Source organism: Triplophysa dalaica, chromosome 22 (genome assembly GCF_015846415.1).
Source record: "Triplophysa dalaica isolate WHDGS20190420 chromosome 22, ASM1584641v1, whole genome shotgun sequence".
Taxonomy (NCBI): domain Eukaryota; kingdom Metazoa; phylum Chordata; class Actinopteri; order Cypriniformes; family Nemacheilidae; genus Triplophysa; species Triplophysa dalaica.
Window position 1 is genome coordinate 11622107 of NC_079563.1, and position 18223 is coordinate 11640329.

Sequence of the window (18223 nt, forward strand, 5' to 3'; positions counted from 1 at the left end):
AGTTGTTCGGTTACCAACTTTTCTCCAAATTTCTTCTTTTGTGTTGCGCAAAAAAAAAGTCTTACAGGTTGGTAATGATAAGAGGGTGAGTAAATGATGACATAATGTCAAATGTTTTGGGTGAACTATCACTTTATGGGGCGGGGGCACTTTTAAAGATCTATAATACAACACCACTGTATGTAACATGGAAAGATTCAACACTTTCTCTTTTTATAAATAATAAAATCTTCCGATCTTTCACATTACAAGTGTCACAAATGTCAAAATCGCACAGTATGGTGATCCTAGACACTATACAATGATAATGAACAAAATATGGCTAGCATACATATAAATACACATATAAACAAGGTCAATCAAAGCACCTCTTCACTCAAAACAATGGCAATCAGAAATTAAACTTGCATAAAAAATATATAATGAAACTAAGAGTATCATCGTTGAAAAAATATACAGTAAAAAAGAAAAAACTAAAACATCTCCCAGTCATATCAAACATACACATTTCTTTCAGTTTGTGTTCCTACAGAGTTCTCACTGCGGTCTAAAAAGAACGATGATAGCAGCTATTCTGGATGGAGAAACTTCAAAGCTGTTTGAGTCGTCATTATAAAAAACAAGCAGTTATGTTTTGTCTTTCTGGCCAGCCAGCGAGACGAAACAAAGCAACACAACTCTTCACATCAACACTGCGGTGGCTCTGATGAAAGGTATTCTTCATCTGCGTAACACTTTTACCATTTCAACACCTGCGTCACCATGACAGCTGGTTTCATGCTGCCGTTTAAGTTTGTAACAACACTAAGAGCAACTTAAGTCTTATCAAAAGACAAAAACGACCTCCAAAAAATGGAGTTTAATGTAGCATTAAATCCTCATTTCTGCTTCATTTGTGTTCTCCAGGGAGTGCTCGGTGGTGCTGATAATGGATGCTGAGGGACCTTGAGTGACACCAAAGGGGGAAACTGCTGGAGACCGTGAAGCAAGTGGAGACAGTGAAGGGGAGAAACTAGGAGACATGGCCGCCGATGAAATGGAGCCCTCGTGGCTAATAGGTGAACGCTTCAGAGATGCAAAGCTATGGAACGTCCGTGATTTGGCTGGTTTAGGCGGGACAGATTTGGCTCCCGGATGAGCCACTGAGGTAATGAGGGGTGGTGGGTCAATTCTTGGTTTGGGGTCTGTTTTTAATTTGGGTTGGAAGGGGCGACGTGGGTTGTTGGGGGGTAGATTCTCATCTTTCAGCCTGGCAATCTCTGTAAAAACACTTGCTAAAGGTTGGAATTGAGGGCACCAGTTGAGAAGGTAGTCCCAGTTGTAGCTGCCTCGCAGTTCCTCATCGCTCGCCACTATGGCCGTAAGGGAGCCATCAACTGATGGTTTGCCATCCACGGGGAAACCGTAATCTTTGGGGTGGGAAATGTTTAACCCTCTTCCTACTCCGAGGTAGCCTCCACCTTCATCTCTGTAGACCGGAAGCTGACCCGAGAGCAGAGTCCCACTGATACTTCCCAGTTTCTTACTTTTGAACCACTGGCTTGCATCAAGTGGTCCAGGTTCACAAGAAATGTCTGAGAGTTGATCTGCATCCTGTTGGATCCCTGAGTCAGGGCCACGAGCGGAGATGTGCTCTTGCATGGAGGACGTGATACTCGCCACTCTCGGGTATTCATTGATCATGCGGATTTCATCGTCCTCTGCTGCTTCGGCTGATCCCCGACCGCTGGAGTGAGAGGGATCGAGAGAACCTCCTCGTGTGTAGGAGCCACCCGTTCTTTCATCCTCTCCTGCATATCCAGGAAGGGCTTGATGATAGATCCTGTCTCCCCCTGTAGGTTTAACCTCATCCAACTTCTGCAAAGCTGTGCCCGAAGATACAGTGTTATTTCCAGTATCCTGTCCTTTCTTCTTGCGCCTTGATCTGATTAGATAAAGAGTCACTGCAATTATGACTAACAGGACAATTACTCCAAGTGAGGCAGCGATTATGCTTATAAGCAGAATGTTAAAGTCGGTTGCCAGACCGAAGGATGTGTTGGTGATGTCGATAGTGAGGCGAGCGGTGGCGACTCTTGAGCTATCGAGGGGGCTGTGGGCATTTACATCCATAGTCATTAAGCGTGTTTCTCGGTTTGAGCGACTACCACCACTTGAGCTGCCAGAGCCATCCTTCTTAAGGTAGATCACGCCAGTGGTCTTGTTCACGTCGAAATAAGGTGAGATATTGGGGAAGGAGTACAGTACAATCCCATCCACTCCACCGTCTTCATCTTTGGCTTGTACCTCTCCAATGCTCTGACCTTTATTGGCTCCCTCTGGTACCTCAAAGGAAAAGTCTAAGGATGTGAAAATCGGGTCATATTCGTCCTCTCCCGTAACATAAACCTGCACTGTGACGGTAGCTGAATTGTTCCCTGCATCCACAGCTGAAGCGATGAAGTTAAATGAGTTATCCTTCTCGAAATCAAACGTCTGCTTGGTGCGAACTTCTCCTGAGTTCTGGTCAACCAAGAAAAGATCTCTTCCAAGCCCAGTGTGGCCTATAATGTAATATTTAAGCTGTCCATAAACACCGGTGTCATAATCGATGGCATGTAACACAGTCACGGCGGAGTTGGGTGGCTGGTTCTCACGGATACTGGCAGTTAAAGTAGCAATGGGAAAATAAGGTCTGTTGTCATTGATATCCTTCACCTCAACGCTAACAGGTGCAAGAGCAAAATGACCATGGCGATCAGAGGCTTGTACTATAACCACATGAGAGGTCCGACTTTCCCTGTCCAGAGGTCTTTGAAGCTTCAATGCTCCAGTCCACTGATCCACAGAGAACAGTTTCATCTCATCTCCAGAGCTAATACTGTACTGGACCTCTGCGTATGGAGCTGAATCCGGATCAGTTGCAGTCACACGTAGGACTTCAGTACCAGCTGCCGCCCCTTCATTCAAAGCAACTACGTACTCAGCTCGGCCGAAGACAGGCGGGTTGTCATTCACATCAGTGATCGTGATGATGGCAGGTACACTCGAACTGCGCTGGGGACTGCCACGGTCCGAGACGGCGATGGTGAGGTTATAGTGTGACAATGCCTCAAAATCCAGTCGCTCCGCCAGTATCAAGGTTCCTACTGTCTGGAAACCGTGACCTTCTATGAAACGGACGCTGCTTTCAATCTGGAAAGCATTTCCGACATTCCCGCTAGCGATTGCAAAATCAAAGCCAGAGTTTTCCTGAGATAGGTCTCCATCTACTGCTTCTAAGGTAAGGATGGTGGCTCCAGGAAGTTGGTCTTCGGGTACTGTGGCTCTGTACTCCAGCTGGTGGAATATGGGGGCATTATCGTTGACATCTATGAGTTGAACTTGGACTGTGGCAGAAGACGAAAGAGGTGGAGTCCCTGCATCACAAGCTTCAATAACTACACTCGCAGAAGGCTGCTCAGGGTCAAACTCTGCTCTCTGTCTGATGAAGAGTGTACCTGTAATGATATAAAAAGAGTCACTTATTTAGATGTAAACTAAATGCTAAGAGCACATCATACGTATGATCATCAGGCACATACCGTTTTTAGGATCAATGTAAAACGCCTCCCTCGTTGATGACACCACTCGGTAAGTGACTTTTCCATTTTCTCCTGAATCTCGATCAGTGGCGGTTACTGTGATCACAGGACTGCCTGCTGGGGAATGCTCTGGAAGTGTGACCTGGAAAAAACAGAATCAGCTTACAATTTTTCTCTCCACACAATACAAGAGATAAATCTATGTATATTAAAGTGATAGGTCACTGAAAAAGAAAAATTCTGTCATTGTTTATTCACCAACATCGTTTAAAACGTATATGAATTTTTCGTCTATGAATATTTTACTAAGACATTTTGAGAAAGGTCTCAGTGGTTTTGTGTCCATACAATGGAAGTCAATGTGGTTTTGTCACTGACGTTTTTCAAAATATCTTCTTTTGTGTTCTTTAGAAGAAAGTCATACAAATTTGTAATGACGTGAGGGTGAATAAACGATGAAGATGTTTAACTTTTGTGTGAACTACCCCTGTAATGAACACTTTATTCTGCTGTATATGAGTACATAAACATTTATACTGTTTATGCTGGAATTCATTCCATTACTGTTTATACACAACTACGGTTTTAACATCCTTACCTTCACCATGACAAATGATCACAAGTTAAAACTTAACAGCAAATCGCAGCAAATAAACCTTCCCCCATCCCTTTAAACCAAAACACTCTGCCTCATGTTTACATTGTACAATTTGGAAAATCTAATCAAAATCTATCATCAAAACCCCACTGATAAGAATGTCTACTCAGCTAAGACAGAATCATAGAAAAGTGAAACTCACCTGGTACAGATCTTGTGTAAAAGTAGGTGCATTATCATTTATATCCCCCACCAGCACAGTTAGATTGGCTTCACTCTGGTGCTTTGAATCCGAAGCTCGAATAGTCAGCGTATACCACGTCCTCTCCTCAAAGTCCAACGGCGCTATCAGAGACACACGACCGTTGTAACGGTGGATATCGAATTTTCCCTGCGATGACGCATCCAGCTGCAAAGAATAGGACAGGACCGGGCCAGAATCCACATCATTTCCAGTCACCAGTGTGATTTCAGTGCCAATAAGAGAGTCTGGATTAAAGGAAGAGAGAACAGTGACACACTTAGTAGACACACAATGTGATGGAATGATCATTTTGCTTAACAATAAATGAAGAGGAGGTCAAAAAATTTTGTTTGCTCACTTTCTGGAATTCTAACTTCTCGTGGTATTGGGATTGTGGGACTGTTGTCGTTGAGGTCCACAATAATGACTGTGATGGTGGCAGTGCCAACTAACTTGGGGCTTCCACGATCTGTGGCTTTTATCACCAGCCTGAAGCAAAAGAGATAAAAAAAGATTCAAATCATTTATTTCACCAGCACAATGACGTCAGAAATTTGGCTCTAAATCTGCTTTTGTGTTCCACACAACAAATAAAAAAAGCAAAGGGTTGGAATAACATGAGCTGTTTCTTTAACCGTATTTGGGTGGATAGAGAACACAACTTCTATTTTCTGATAGGAAAACACGTCACATTCGTACAACAACCCCAAAACACAAACAGACCCAAATATGTGGTAAATTAAAAGCACACAGCATGATAGAGGTCAGGGGAACACATCACACACAAACTGAGTCTGGATAGAACAGATACATTCCACAGAACAGAGGAAATCAAAGACCTGCAGTGCGATGACATCACCGGCCAAACTCACTTCGCTTGTGTCCAGATCTCCCGGTCCATGATGGCTGCTGTGGTGATGCTGCCGGTCACAGGATCAATCTTAAACAGACCACTTTGACTGGAAGACTCAATACTGTACGTCACCTGACCGTTCTGACCCTGGTCAACGTCCTCCGCCACAACCTAACATATAGTATATATACATTAGAAACTTTAGCATGAACACATATAGAATTAAGTCTATGTTCCAGAAATGAAAGAACCCTTACCTGAATGATGGGAAAATCATAGCCTTGCGCTTCATGCAAAAAAGCCACATAGTTCTGCAGCTGGAATCGTGGAAGGTTGTCATTGACGTCCTGAAGGATGAGATTGACTGCTGTGAAGGAGCTTGAGGATGTAGTTTCTGCTTTCACCACAAGGCGGAGTCTCGGGGTGTCCTCAAAATCCAGTCCGTTGGAGCTGTCTACCCAGATTTCACCTATGAAAGCACACACAATGTTGTTAAGTACTTAGGTCAATTGTCTTTATCACTCTTATTCAGATGAGTTCATGCATATTGATTAAATCCATTCGTTTATTTTGGTTTCCCATCTGACCTGTACTGGAGCTGATACTGAAGGACTTGTATTTGTTCCCACTGAAGATGGTGTAAGTGATGCCGTTCCGGTTGCCGTCAGGATGCTGGGCTTGAGCCTGAGCAACAGCTGTGCCTGTTTAGAAAAATACACAAAAATCCTCAATGCTTTTCAGACGCACGCACTCTAGCCAGTGGATTGACTTCCAGTCCAAATGTAAGTACGGCATAAAATTGTGTCTGTGAGTGATTGTTGAAATACAACGCTGCTCTGTTAAACATACTGAAATTTTTCAGGCCCTTAACCAAATGTCCATTTCAGTGCTTTGAAATAAAGACATCATAAAGGACCAACGTTTACAATTCTCGCAGTATAGGGTTAATATTACATTTTGATGGACATGTTTATTTTTCCATCATTTTTTATAATTTACATAAATTAATAACGTACAATATAAAATTAATTAATTATAGTAAAAATTATACATTTTATTTTTATGTTTATTTTAGTTATCTGACCACAAAGGATTCTTGCTTTTTGTGACCCAATAAAAAAAAACTAGGGGTGTTAAGATATACTGATGTATAAAATAATGCGACAGTACTCCAAGTGTTTTACGATGTGAAGCGTGTTTCACGCTATTGGGGTGTGACCTGCGTCAAAATATAGACCTCCGCGAAGAATCAATAGAGTAGATTTAATGTAATTTAATACAATTAATATACAATAAAATAATGATATACATAATAATTTATATTTAAAAATATATAAAATAAATTGTTATATTCTTCTAAACACAGACCAGAAGTTAACTTCGGGCCAGGCATGTGTGTCTGAAAATAACGTCTATAAATGCTTAATATTGTTTTCATTTAATTTTGTCATTTAGTACGGTTTAAGCATTCTTGATCCCTTTCTTCATTGTAATTTTTTACAAAATTTTTATTCATTTACAAACAAAAAGTTCAATTAAACCTAAAAGGGTAACTCCGGCCGAAAATGAAAATTCCACCTCCAAGTAGTTTAACATCTGTATGACCACCATTTTTCCCCAAAACGCAAATTAAGGTACTTTTGGAAGCTTCTGACTCCTCAGATTGCAACGCAATCAAACACACGAGCCACTTGACAGGCTCTACGTCAGAACGCGCATGTGTCGAGCGAGGTTGACACCGGATGAACTGTCGTGTGGCTCTCGGGAACGTCCGTTGAAAACTAACACACAAATCAGGAAGTTTTTTAATATAGTCGGTATCCTCGTCGCATTATATTAATTATACTGAACCACCGGAGTGTCGCAAGTACAATTTTACGATGTATTTAGGCACTTTTAATGCTTCAAAGATTGTTTGTGTTGCAATCTGAGGAGTCAGAAATGTTGCTGTGTGTGAATGTTAGCAGTCTGCCAAGTTGTAAAGCCGAAATTGAACGAATAATAAAGTTATTGACTCAGGAAAAAGGAGTCGACACTGAATAACGCGAACGAGTCGTCTGTCGATCTAATTTCAGTTCCGGGTCGGATTTGCGTCACTCCGTGTAAGGCCCACCTACATTCCATTTGCGACGCTGTACGGAAGACCGATCACAGCAGACTACACCATCAGACCAATCAGATCAGAGTAGGCTGACCAAAAGGAGGGGATTAGACAAATGAATCGCCAAACGAATCATTTGAGAGTTAGTTAAAGGGGTCATATGAAACGGCTAAAACAAGAATTATCATCTGTTTTAGATGTAATGTAATGTGTATACACGATTTAAGGTTAAAAAATGCTGTATTTTCCACATTCCGTGCATGATTGTATCTCCTCTTTGCCCTTTCACAAAGCACATGGCTCTGAAACATCGCTCTGTTTGTTCCAACAATTACATTTTTGCAATTTTACGTGTCTAATGTGTGCATTGCCAACTAATAACACACCAAAGACACAGAAAAGCATGTGTCCGCGCCATATGACCCCTTTAAGAAGTAAGGTAATAATAACTGCCTATTATTAGAAAATGTATGTACGTTAACTTGTTGTTGGACACTCCATTAACCAAAGTAGGACCGTAAACATCACAAATGATTTTATCTACATTTACATTTAAGCATTTGGCAGACGCTTTTATCCAAAGCGACTTACATTGCATTATCCTATACATTTTACATAGGTATTTGCAATCCCCTGGGATCGAACCCACAACCTTGCGTTGTTAACACAATGCTCTTACCATTGAGCTACAGGAAAGCTGTTTATCTATCTTTAAGTGTTATCAATTCTGTAACAAAATAATTGTTATTGAAAAGTATTAATGTTTCATGTGCTCATTTATAACATTTTGTTTAAAATATTGTGATACAATTGTAATTCTAACCCAACTATTGTATTGTTATACCCCTAATAATAATAGCACATTATTTGTTTTGGTAACATTTCACCATTGTAATTCCCTACCTTTAGCTGCATTCTCCTGGATAGTAACATCTCTGGCAGTTCGAGAGAACCTAATGCCCCTGTAGTCTTGTTCCTTCACATAAATAACAACCACCCCTAGAGAAGACTGAGGAGGGCTGCCCTGGTCCATAGCCTCCACGATGAGGGTACGCTGGGTTTGCGTCAGGCTCTGCAGCTTTTCTGTGGTCTGGATCTCTCCTGTTAATGAGTTAATGGCAAATCCTTGGACCGGCATAGCGAACCGGTAGAACACCGACCCGTTGGCTCCAAAATCCTTATCTTCTGCTCTCATGGTGGCCACCACCTGATGTGTGGACACACTTCCACTGGAAACATTAATGATCAGTGGGTCCTGGATGAAGAAAGGGGCATTATCGTTGATGTCCAGGATGGTAGCCGTCACTTGAGCTGTGGCGTTGCGAGGGGCAGCGGGTGAAAGGTCAACCGCATAAACATGAAAGGTGTAGGAAGCTCTTTTCTCCCTGTCCAGAGGTGCGGTGGTAGTGATTCTTCCACTGTCTGGGTCTACTGTGAATGCACCTTTGGCTTCTTGGCTTAGGAAATACAAGATCTGACCATTCTCACCCTCATCCACATCTGTGGCCGTCACATCTAGCACCACTGAACCTACAGCAGCATCCTCCGAGACGTCGATGGTGTAGCTACTGCTACTGAACTTGGGGCTGTTGTCGTTGACGTCAAGGACAGAGATCTCCACAGTGACTGTGCTGCTCAGAGTGGAGCTACCGTGATCCTGGGCCACCACCTCCAAGATGTAACTGCTCTTCCTCTCCCGGTCCAGAGGTCTGGAGGTAGACAGAGCTCCAGAGGCAGTGTTAAGTTGGAAGTCACCATCTGGGTCTCCAGCTGTAGAAGAGCAGCGCACACACACACCACATATGTTAATAATAGACTACATTTATCTTTTTTAAAACCATTAAACCCTTAAAAGGGCCTAAATGTCCCTTCACAACATACACATAAGTAAACATAAGTAAACTGTAATGTGATTTTAAATTATGAAGTTTCTGTTATTATTTTTATTATTAATAATAATAATATTATGTATTAACATTAGCTTTTATTATTATTCTTAAAAATAGTAATTATAATGATAATAATGTTATATATTAATATTAGTTTCTATTAATATCATATTAGAAACTAATATTAATGTCAAACATAATAATAACAACAATAATAATGATAATAATAATTTATAAATTGACATCACTTTCTATTATTATTATTATTATTAGCATATTTTAAATTATTTGGCAAACTAATACATTAGTAAATTATGAATCCTTAAACATTGTGTATTCTAAAAGCATATTTTTAATGCTAATACATAAAAATGTTAAAATACAATTTTTATTTATTGCTATACATTTATATAAAATAATTTGAAAAGAAAACCAATAGAATAAAATGTTTGCACTTAAATAATGAGATTAAAATGATCACCTATAATGATTTATGATTTTTTTTCAAATCATGATTTTACTGAATGTTGGTTGTGGTGGTAAAGACGCTGGTCATAACCTTCATGATCATTTGCACGCAATGCATCTAAGAAATGATTTATGACTGTTTAACGCTTCAAAATTCATATACATATTTTTAAATGTAATATTTCAAACAATAAAACAATGTTGGACAAAACAAAAAACAAAATGACCTGTGATCTTATATTTCAGTCTTCCACTCTCTCCAGTATCCTGGTCGGTGGCTTTAAGGGTGAACAGCTCCACGAGCTCCAGGTTTTCAGGCACCTCCAGACTTAAGTGCTCCCTTCCGAAAGCTGGCGCATTATCATTCTCATCCTGCACCGTGATGTGAACTTTAGCCTTGGCAAAGTTAGGAGGTATCCCAGCATCTTTTGCATACACTGTGACATACACGACACAAGAAGGAATATTAGTTTTAGCATCAGTTCTGATCAACAGTGTTAAGAGTGTTTAAGGTACAGATCCCTCCCATGAACAAACTGGCTGTGATGAAGTACCGGTTATTGTGTATTGGTCCTGAAGTTCTCTGTCTAGAACCTGAGTGGCGGATATTACACCCGTCTCTGGATTGATTGTGAATCCATCCTCGGTTACACCACCATAAATCACCAAACCATTAGTGCCTGCAAACCAGAAGAAAAAAAAGTGAAATACATAATCCTGTTCCACATTACATGACAGAACCAGAAAATGGAACACCCTGATTTGCATTAAAACAGAAGCACACTTTGCCATAAAACCTTCAGGTTCAATCATTTTCATATTGGATTTAACACCAGTTTCATCAGCAGTTCCTTCTGCTGAGTTGTGGTCTACACAAGTGTACTGAAGTGTAAACCAAAGACAAAAGGATGCCAGATTGCGTGCAAAGTCAGCTTTGGCATGAGCACCTGCTAACTCAATTAATGGTCCTGGAGAATGATTTTACAACCTTTTAACTCGCTCACTCAGCCCAAGAGGCCAAGAATGAGTCCTGTAAGGTCCCTCCGCAGGAAGTGTTCAGAGAAAAAATATGACCCTCACCACAAAACAACATAACTGCTTTAAGCAGATGGCAAAGCTTTCAGACAAGGGTCACGAATTCTTGAATGTTTGGAATCTGATAAAAACACACATTTAACACTTGAATTAAAAGAAATCAAACTCCTCTCACCATGATCACGGTCCGAGGCCGAGACCTTGAGGATAGACGTTCCTGCTGGTTGGTTTTCTCTGATTTCAGCTTCAAACTCACTGCTTTCAAACCACGGAGCCTCATCGTTCACATCAATCACCTGGACACACAGCACCTGAGTGGTGGAATGTTGGGGTATCCCATGATCCTCAGCAACAATAGTGAGATTGTAGCTCTCCTGCTCCTCACGATCCAGAGGTTTCAGGATGGAAAGAGAGCCTATCAGAAAAAACACATATCAGTTGTCTGCTGCGTGAGGAGTTCTCAGAATGACCTTGGGCTTAGATGTAAAGATGGGGTCACTGATACAGTGCTTTAGTAACTGGAAATTTACACGTAACCTCTTTAACCCTTTCATGCATAAATCATTGCTATTGGAATGTTAAATAAGACTTGAGTGGAAAGAATGCATTTTGTTTTCCATTAAGGGGATGCTGCTTTCCACTGTCGTGACCTCTATGCATGAAAGGGTTAATATCTCCAACAGTCAAAGTCCAATTGTTTCTCAAGAAGAGTATTTCATTTAACAGAGAACAAAATGAGATGCTAGAAATCGAGTGTCTGTTCTCTTTTCAGAAGAAATCTCTCAAAAATTGTCTTACACTCAGATTTGCCAAGATCTTAAAGTCTGCTATCGGAAATCATAATCAAGTATGAATATTAATAATCAAATAACTTCTTAGACAAATTTGCAAAAAATGGTGACTGTGTAAAGCTGTTACATCATGGTACTGTAAAAAAACATGTACCACAACATTTTTTGGACTATGTTATATATCTGTGTATGGTGAAAAACTGTGGTTCTCAACAGGGGGGGGCGTGGCCCTCAAGGGGGCCCAAGCTGACTTCTTACACTGGATTCACACCAAATTACGCGTTTTGTGGGAGTAAATTACATATAAAGTCAAAGCAAAGACCCGATAGAGGCGAACTTGCGGCAGGGAGTCCGAATGACGCCAATCGGGCGGTGCTATTGCCGCAAATTCGGCTTAATTTGTCTTCCGCGAAGGTTGAAATGCTAAAATAATGAACTTTTTCCGTCAGTAATAAAGAGCAAAGAAGCTCTTGAACTTTATTCATTTTGTAATGAATAAACACTTTCCTAGTTAATGTAAAGCTCTGAAACATTTGATTGGGTAGAGATTTTGAGTTTTTGTCAGCAGGAGGGGAGCCTTTCAATATAGTTGAATACAGTGGAGGGGCTTGGGGTCAAAAAAGTTGAGAACACTTGGTAAAGCAACAACATAAACAAATGTTACAGAATGCACGTGGCCCAAACTTAACTTCCGGTACAAGTCTGCAAAGAATAGGGTCCCTGTGGATTATTTCTGATAACAAGCTAACTATTTAACACGTAAATTACATTAGTAGGTAAGATAAAAGTATGTCTAGGCAGTATCATTTCGAGTTACCAGTAGAAGAACCGTTACTTGGCTCAACTTAAATGTGACACGCCCCCATTCAACAAATTGGTAATTTATTACAATTATGATCAAATATTAACATAAATTAATTTGTATATAAAATAAATTAAATATAAATAATCAAATTAATAGCCATTAGCCAGACCAATAAAGAAATACAGACAGGAAGATAACTTCGGGCCATGCGCATGCGCCCGGTTAAACTGTCTATATACAGTACAAGGCTAATTCAACTTTGTCGCTCCCTTGTTAATATGTAACTGCAATTCCAAATTTGCAGATTTAGCTCACGCCACATAGAATTCCAACACATTATCCAAAGCTCATAATTCATGGTTGCTTTATTCCTTCTGGTTTTCTCCTCAGTTTAACTCAACCATCCTCACTATAAGGAATCTGAGAATGACTGGATGCTATAAAGATCAGGATAAAGATCCATGTTTGAACCGTTCCAGCTCTACCTCTGCATTGCTGTCATCGGTGAGAGCCAGAGCGAGGGTCAGTCAGGATAAACACATCCCTGTGGTTGATCTGCAGTCTGACTGCGAAACATTATTGTGTGTTTGTGAGAAGTCCAAACTGTGTGTGCGGCCTCATTTTTATTTATGGTCCGTCTAACACGCAGTAACTTTAAACACATCATTGAGATGTTTAAGCTAGCTTCTGTTTCTGAATACGGTAGCTCTGGTTTTGTGCTTAACATTTATCTTTAGACCTCCTACTCGACCGGTTAAAACAATATTAGGACTTACTTTCTATAGTCTGGTTAATATCAGCTCATCGTTACACGCTGTGACGTTACCTTGTGCTTTTACCTTCAATTTTTAGATAATGTACAGTATACTCTTTTACAATATGTATTTAGATGCATGTAACTACAAATGTGTCTCATCCTATTGGGTACTGAAGGAACGTCAATCTATATTTCAAGTGATTGGGTTACTAAAGAAACAACAGACTCTTTAAAGTGATAGTTCTCCCAAAAATGATAATTCTCTCATCATTTACTCACTCTCTTGTTATTGCAAGCCAGATTACTTTCTTTCTTCTGCAGAAAAGAAGATATTTTGAAGAATGTCGGTAACTGAACAACGGCGGTACCCATTGACTTGCATTGGTTTTGTGTTCATACAATAGAATTGAATTGGTCTTGCCATTCTTCAAATACCTTTTTTTTGTGTTCTGCAGACAAATAATTAAAGAATGGGTTAACTATCCCTTTAAAAAGTAACCCAGAGGTTCTCCAAAAGGTTCCACCAATGTGGTGATCCAAAACCGTGCCGCAAGTATCTTTATATTTAAGCAGTGCGTGCCTGATTTAAAACAGAAATTAAAGTTAAACCGACATCATAAACCATTTGACAACACTGGAAGGAAAACCATCCACAGCTGTTCGGTCAATTACGTGCCTTTGTCTTTTAACCTCATTTTGCGTGAGCCCTACCACTGTCATATTCTTGGATAATGGAGAAATTTCACGCTAATGCCTATTTCCAGCTTCAAATCAAAGAGCTGCGGTTTACGGCCAAAATAAAACGGCGCTCCCATGAACCCTTCAAGAGAATGATCCGTTCCTGCTGAACTACTTTATGCTTTGAGGGAACAGCCCATAAACCGGCATGATGTGAGAAGTTTTTTTATATACTGTAGAGCGACGCAATGATTCTTACCGCTGTTGGGGCTGAGGCTGAATCGTCCTGCTGTGTTGCCTGACTGGATCCTGTAGGACACCCGTCCATTTTCGCCTTGGTCAGCATCCCGGGCCATGACGTATAGAAGCACAAAGCCTACAGGCTGGTCCTCCATCACGCTCACAGCTGTGGGGGAGCTGAAGATGGGAGTGTTGTCGTTCTCATCGGTAACAAACACCCGTGCCGTCACGGATCCCCAGAGCCTTTGAGTCAGGTCCACGGCTGAATCTGTTGCATGGACAACCAGGAAAAGGCTGGAGGTCTCTTCATGATCCAACTCTCGGCCAAGTTTCAAGACTCCTGTGATCGGGTCAAGACTGAAGAGATCGGGGTTATCCGGCCAACGCTGTAGGATGGAATAGCGTATCTCACTGTTAGGACCACTGCCATCTTTATCAGAAGCCTGGAACGTGTAAATAGAGGAACCTGCTTGAACGTTCTCAGGAATGACGATAGTGACCGGGTCTTCTGGAAACTGTGGAGCGTGGTCATTACTGTCCTGCACGTTGATTTCCAAATTAACTATGTGACTGCTCGGAAAGGCCTTTGAGAAGTCATCCACCTCGATTTGTAAGGTATATCGAGCCCCCTTTTCATAGTCCAGCTCTCTAGCCAAGTATACATCTCCTGTGAGACGGTCTACCATAAAAGTGCCATCGTGCTCCGAGCCTCCCACTACCAGGTAGGTCACCTGACCATTGACTGTTACTTCACGTTGGTCATGTGACCGAACTGAACCAATAACAGAGCCTGGCTTAGCTCCTTCCAATGAGTTGAGGGTCATGGAGAGAGAGTTAGGTTTTGGAGGGGTCCTTGTAGAGCTAATAACCTACAGATAAGAAACATAAAGAAAGAGTATTTTAAATTCAAAAGTAACTAAGTGCTGATTACAAAACATCCAAAATCACACCCTCCGCCCCCTCAAAAAAAATTATTTAGCAGTTTTTTTTTGTTGTTGTTGATAACAAAGAAGATATTTTGATGAATGTAGTAAACCAACCAGTTCTGCGCCATTTTTGACTACTAAAGTACTCTTTTCCTACTATGGTAGTCAATTGTGCCCCAGAACTGTTTGGTTACAAACATTCTTCCGAATATCTTTTGTGTTCAAGACATTTACACAAGTTTAGAACTACTTTAAGGTTGGGGGATAAATCGTGTTTCTATTTTAGGGTAAGCTATCTCTTTAATCTTTTTTCCATGTTGTATTAGTCATACACACAACAATACATGACACATCTTTCTCTTATGTATACAATAGAATTGACAAAGATTAGAATTTACGAAAGTAAAAAAGCAATCCGGAAACTGTAAAAATGAACAAAACTAAAATTAGTAAATTAAGAGATGTATAAAGTCTATAGAATTTACAACATAACAAACATAATACAATAAGCAGACTGGTATTATCGCCGGCATGTAAAATATCATCTTGATATTGTTATTGTGTGAGATTCTCTGATGCGGGAGTATCAGTTGGTGCTACTGTGTTATGAGACTGAAGTTTGCAGCGTTTCGTTTGATCATGAGGAACCACAGCTGGGACTCATCACAACCATCTGGGAACACTTGATTCAAAGGTGCATTCTCCTGCTCTCTCTCTCTCTTCTCTTCTCTTTCTCTCTCTCTCATTCCTTTACAAATAGGGAGCAGAAAAATTGCACGCTTTACAATTAGCATCCGACTCCCCTTTTGAAATCACATCTGTGAAAGGACTGAAGATATTTTACTACCAAAAAAATTGTACACTATCATTCTGTAGAGCACAAAGTTCAGAATCTAGAAATCTGGACACTATACTGGAAGGAAAATGTACCTATTGTCAAAAATACTACGTGACATGTCTGATTCACCCCATACCATGCTGAGCACTGGGATTAATATGTGGTTTTGTGTTACAGAACGTTCCTCCGGAGCAGGAAGTAATCCTTGGAGTTTGGAGGTGTTGTGTTTGGGTAGACATACTGGCCTCTGGGTCACAACTCATTTCTCTGCTTGAACACTGATACTACAGATTGTGGGACTGTGAGCGTGATGTGAGTTTGGCAGTGAAACGTGGATTGTTCATTTCGGGTCTGGCCTTGTCCGAGTGATTAAGAGATGTAGTTCTCATCGACTTAATGACATCGGTTGAGCTAGAATCAACTTTATTGCAATATTACTATTGCTCATTTTACTGCTCATAATATTTCTCATTTTACAGCTACAGTATTCTTAAAGCTACACTTAAACTTAGTTTTACAATAAAGGAACTTGTATAGCAGTGGCACCTTGTTTTAATAAAAATGCAATCAGCTGTTGGCTAGTTTTAGCTATTTATTGACACTTTTAAAGAGTCACAGCCGCTGAAAAAATAGGAAACCATTTCAAAGCACCATTTCAGTTTTTCTGAACTTACTATTGAGAGGTATGGGTTTAGGTAAAAGTACCATTTTTGTTTAATTCTGTAAACTACTACTAATATATCTCCCAAATTTCAAATATATATATTTTTTTTATTTGCATATATTTGCAGAAAATGAAAACTGGAGAAACAGGTCAAATTAACACAAAAGATGCTCTGTATTTTTTCAGACTTCCGCAAAGAACTTTTAGACTTTTTAGCAGTACTACAGTTATATTTGTACATATATTTAAAGTTAAATTTAAAATATTTTTTATGTGATAACCTTGATTTTATCACTGTTTTCATGTGTCTTGTCATGCTCTCAGTCTTTCACATTGCTGTGGGATGACTTTGTCACTCCTGAGGCTTGATTTTGTTGAAATTCAACAGACACTGGACTGGAATGTACACAATGCATCTCAAAATGAAAAAACAAATGGGAATGACCTCTATAAAGGCACTTATAGAGGCACTACAGAGGCATGAAATCATGAGAAGAAGAAGGAATGAGATCAGAACATAATGCAAGCCGGATCTAAACCTGCGTTTCCTACATACGTGTCAAACCTAAACACGACTGCTGAACACTAAACCGTAGCTCTGACGAACTTATCTTGACTTCTCAAGGAATGCTTAGGAATCGGTCTGGATAATCTCACTTGTATAAGTAAGGCGGTGGAGGAAGTCTGAGATGGTGCTCCGTGGTCTGAGGCAGTCACGGTGAAGCTGTATTCCGCTTTTTCTGCTCGAATCAGGGGGGAAGAGGTGCTCAGCTCGCCAGTGTTCAAGTTCAAGGAGAAACGTTCCGCTCTGGAGCCTAAATCACCGCGGACAAATGAAAAAATAGAAAAAAATATAACAGCGTAATTATCTGTGCAATACATCACACCGGACACAATGATAAGATAACGACACGTTTCTCTGTAAGGGATAGTTCATCCAAAAATATTTATTTACCCACATGTTGTTCGAAACCTGTATATAAGTCTTTAAGCTTTTTTTAAAAGTTGCGGTGGTTTTTGTGTTTCATTACAAACGTTAGTTTTTGTTACAAAAGTCTTCTTTTGTGTTTTGCAAAAGAAAGGAAGTCATCCAGGTTTTAAAGGAAAAGAGGGCAAGTAAATAAGGGGAACTATCCCTTTAACAACCGGGAGACATTTTGCCACAATGTTCTCTGGCGATAATACCACCCAACACACAGTATATGTCTCATGTCAAGTCTGACGCTGATGTACCTAACAATGAGTAGAAAATAGTGCCGTTCTCTCCTTCATCTGGGTCCTTGGCGTGCAACGTTCCTATTACAGATCCTGCAGGAAGGCCTTCTTGAACCTGCAAAACATCAAGTACATTTCAAACACCAGCCTGCTACAAACAGAACAAGAGCGGGAATATATCCAAAGTCCCATAAACAGTTTTTGAAAGATAATATGTACAGATTCAATGACATTTTTATGATGTGTAAACTGCGCTTTAACAAACATACCGTACGTGCTCCTAGTATAAATGTTATGACGTACTGATTTAAAGTTATGATTAAAGTCTTTGCCAGTCTGGTTCTTGCCTGAATGAGGATCTCTCTGCCAGGCTGTGTGTGACTGAACGCCGGAGCGTTGTCGTTTTCATCCAGCACCGTGATATGGGCTGTTCCTGTAGCACTGCGTGGGGGTGTCCCACCGTCCTGAACCACAACGATTAGTTGATAACTGGACTGGTGCTCACGGTCCAAAGGTGCTCCGGTGCTGATCTCACCTACAGACACACAAAGTTTAAGA

The 18223-nt window shown here is 40.4% G+C and overlaps 1 protein-coding gene across 1 annotated transcript in view; it reads right to left on the bottom strand.

The window, feature by feature from the left end:
• Nucleotides 1-712: 712 nt before the first annotated feature.
• Nucleotides 713-18223, bottom strand: part of LOC130411684 (protocadherin-16-like) — an 86435-nt gene continuing 68924 nt past the window's right edge. Inside the window, exons 7-21 of the mRNA XM_056736489.1 lie at nt 18013-18200; nt 17684-17780; nt 17108-17265; nt 14042-14891; nt 10927-11166; nt 10271-10396; nt 9944-10153; nt 8263-9129; nt 5846-5959; nt 5516-5727; nt 5278-5429; nt 4764-4894; nt 4364-4650; nt 3564-3705; nt 713-3479 (exon numbers count right to left, since the gene is read on the bottom strand). Of these exons, the coding sequence (XP_056592467.1) occupies nt 871-3479; nt 3564-3705; nt 4364-4650; nt 4764-4894; nt 5278-5429; nt 5516-5727; nt 5846-5959; nt 8263-9129; nt 9944-10153; nt 10271-10396; nt 10927-11166; nt 14042-14891; nt 17108-17265; nt 17684-17780; nt 18013-18200 (6383 nt within the window). The 3' untranslated portion in view covers nt 713-870. The remainder of the gene's footprint in view (nt 3480-3563; nt 3706-4363; nt 4651-4763; nt 4895-5277; nt 5430-5515; nt 5728-5845; nt 5960-8262; nt 9130-9943; nt 10154-10270; nt 10397-10926; nt 11167-14041; nt 14892-17107; nt 17266-17683; nt 17781-18012; nt 18201-18223) is intronic.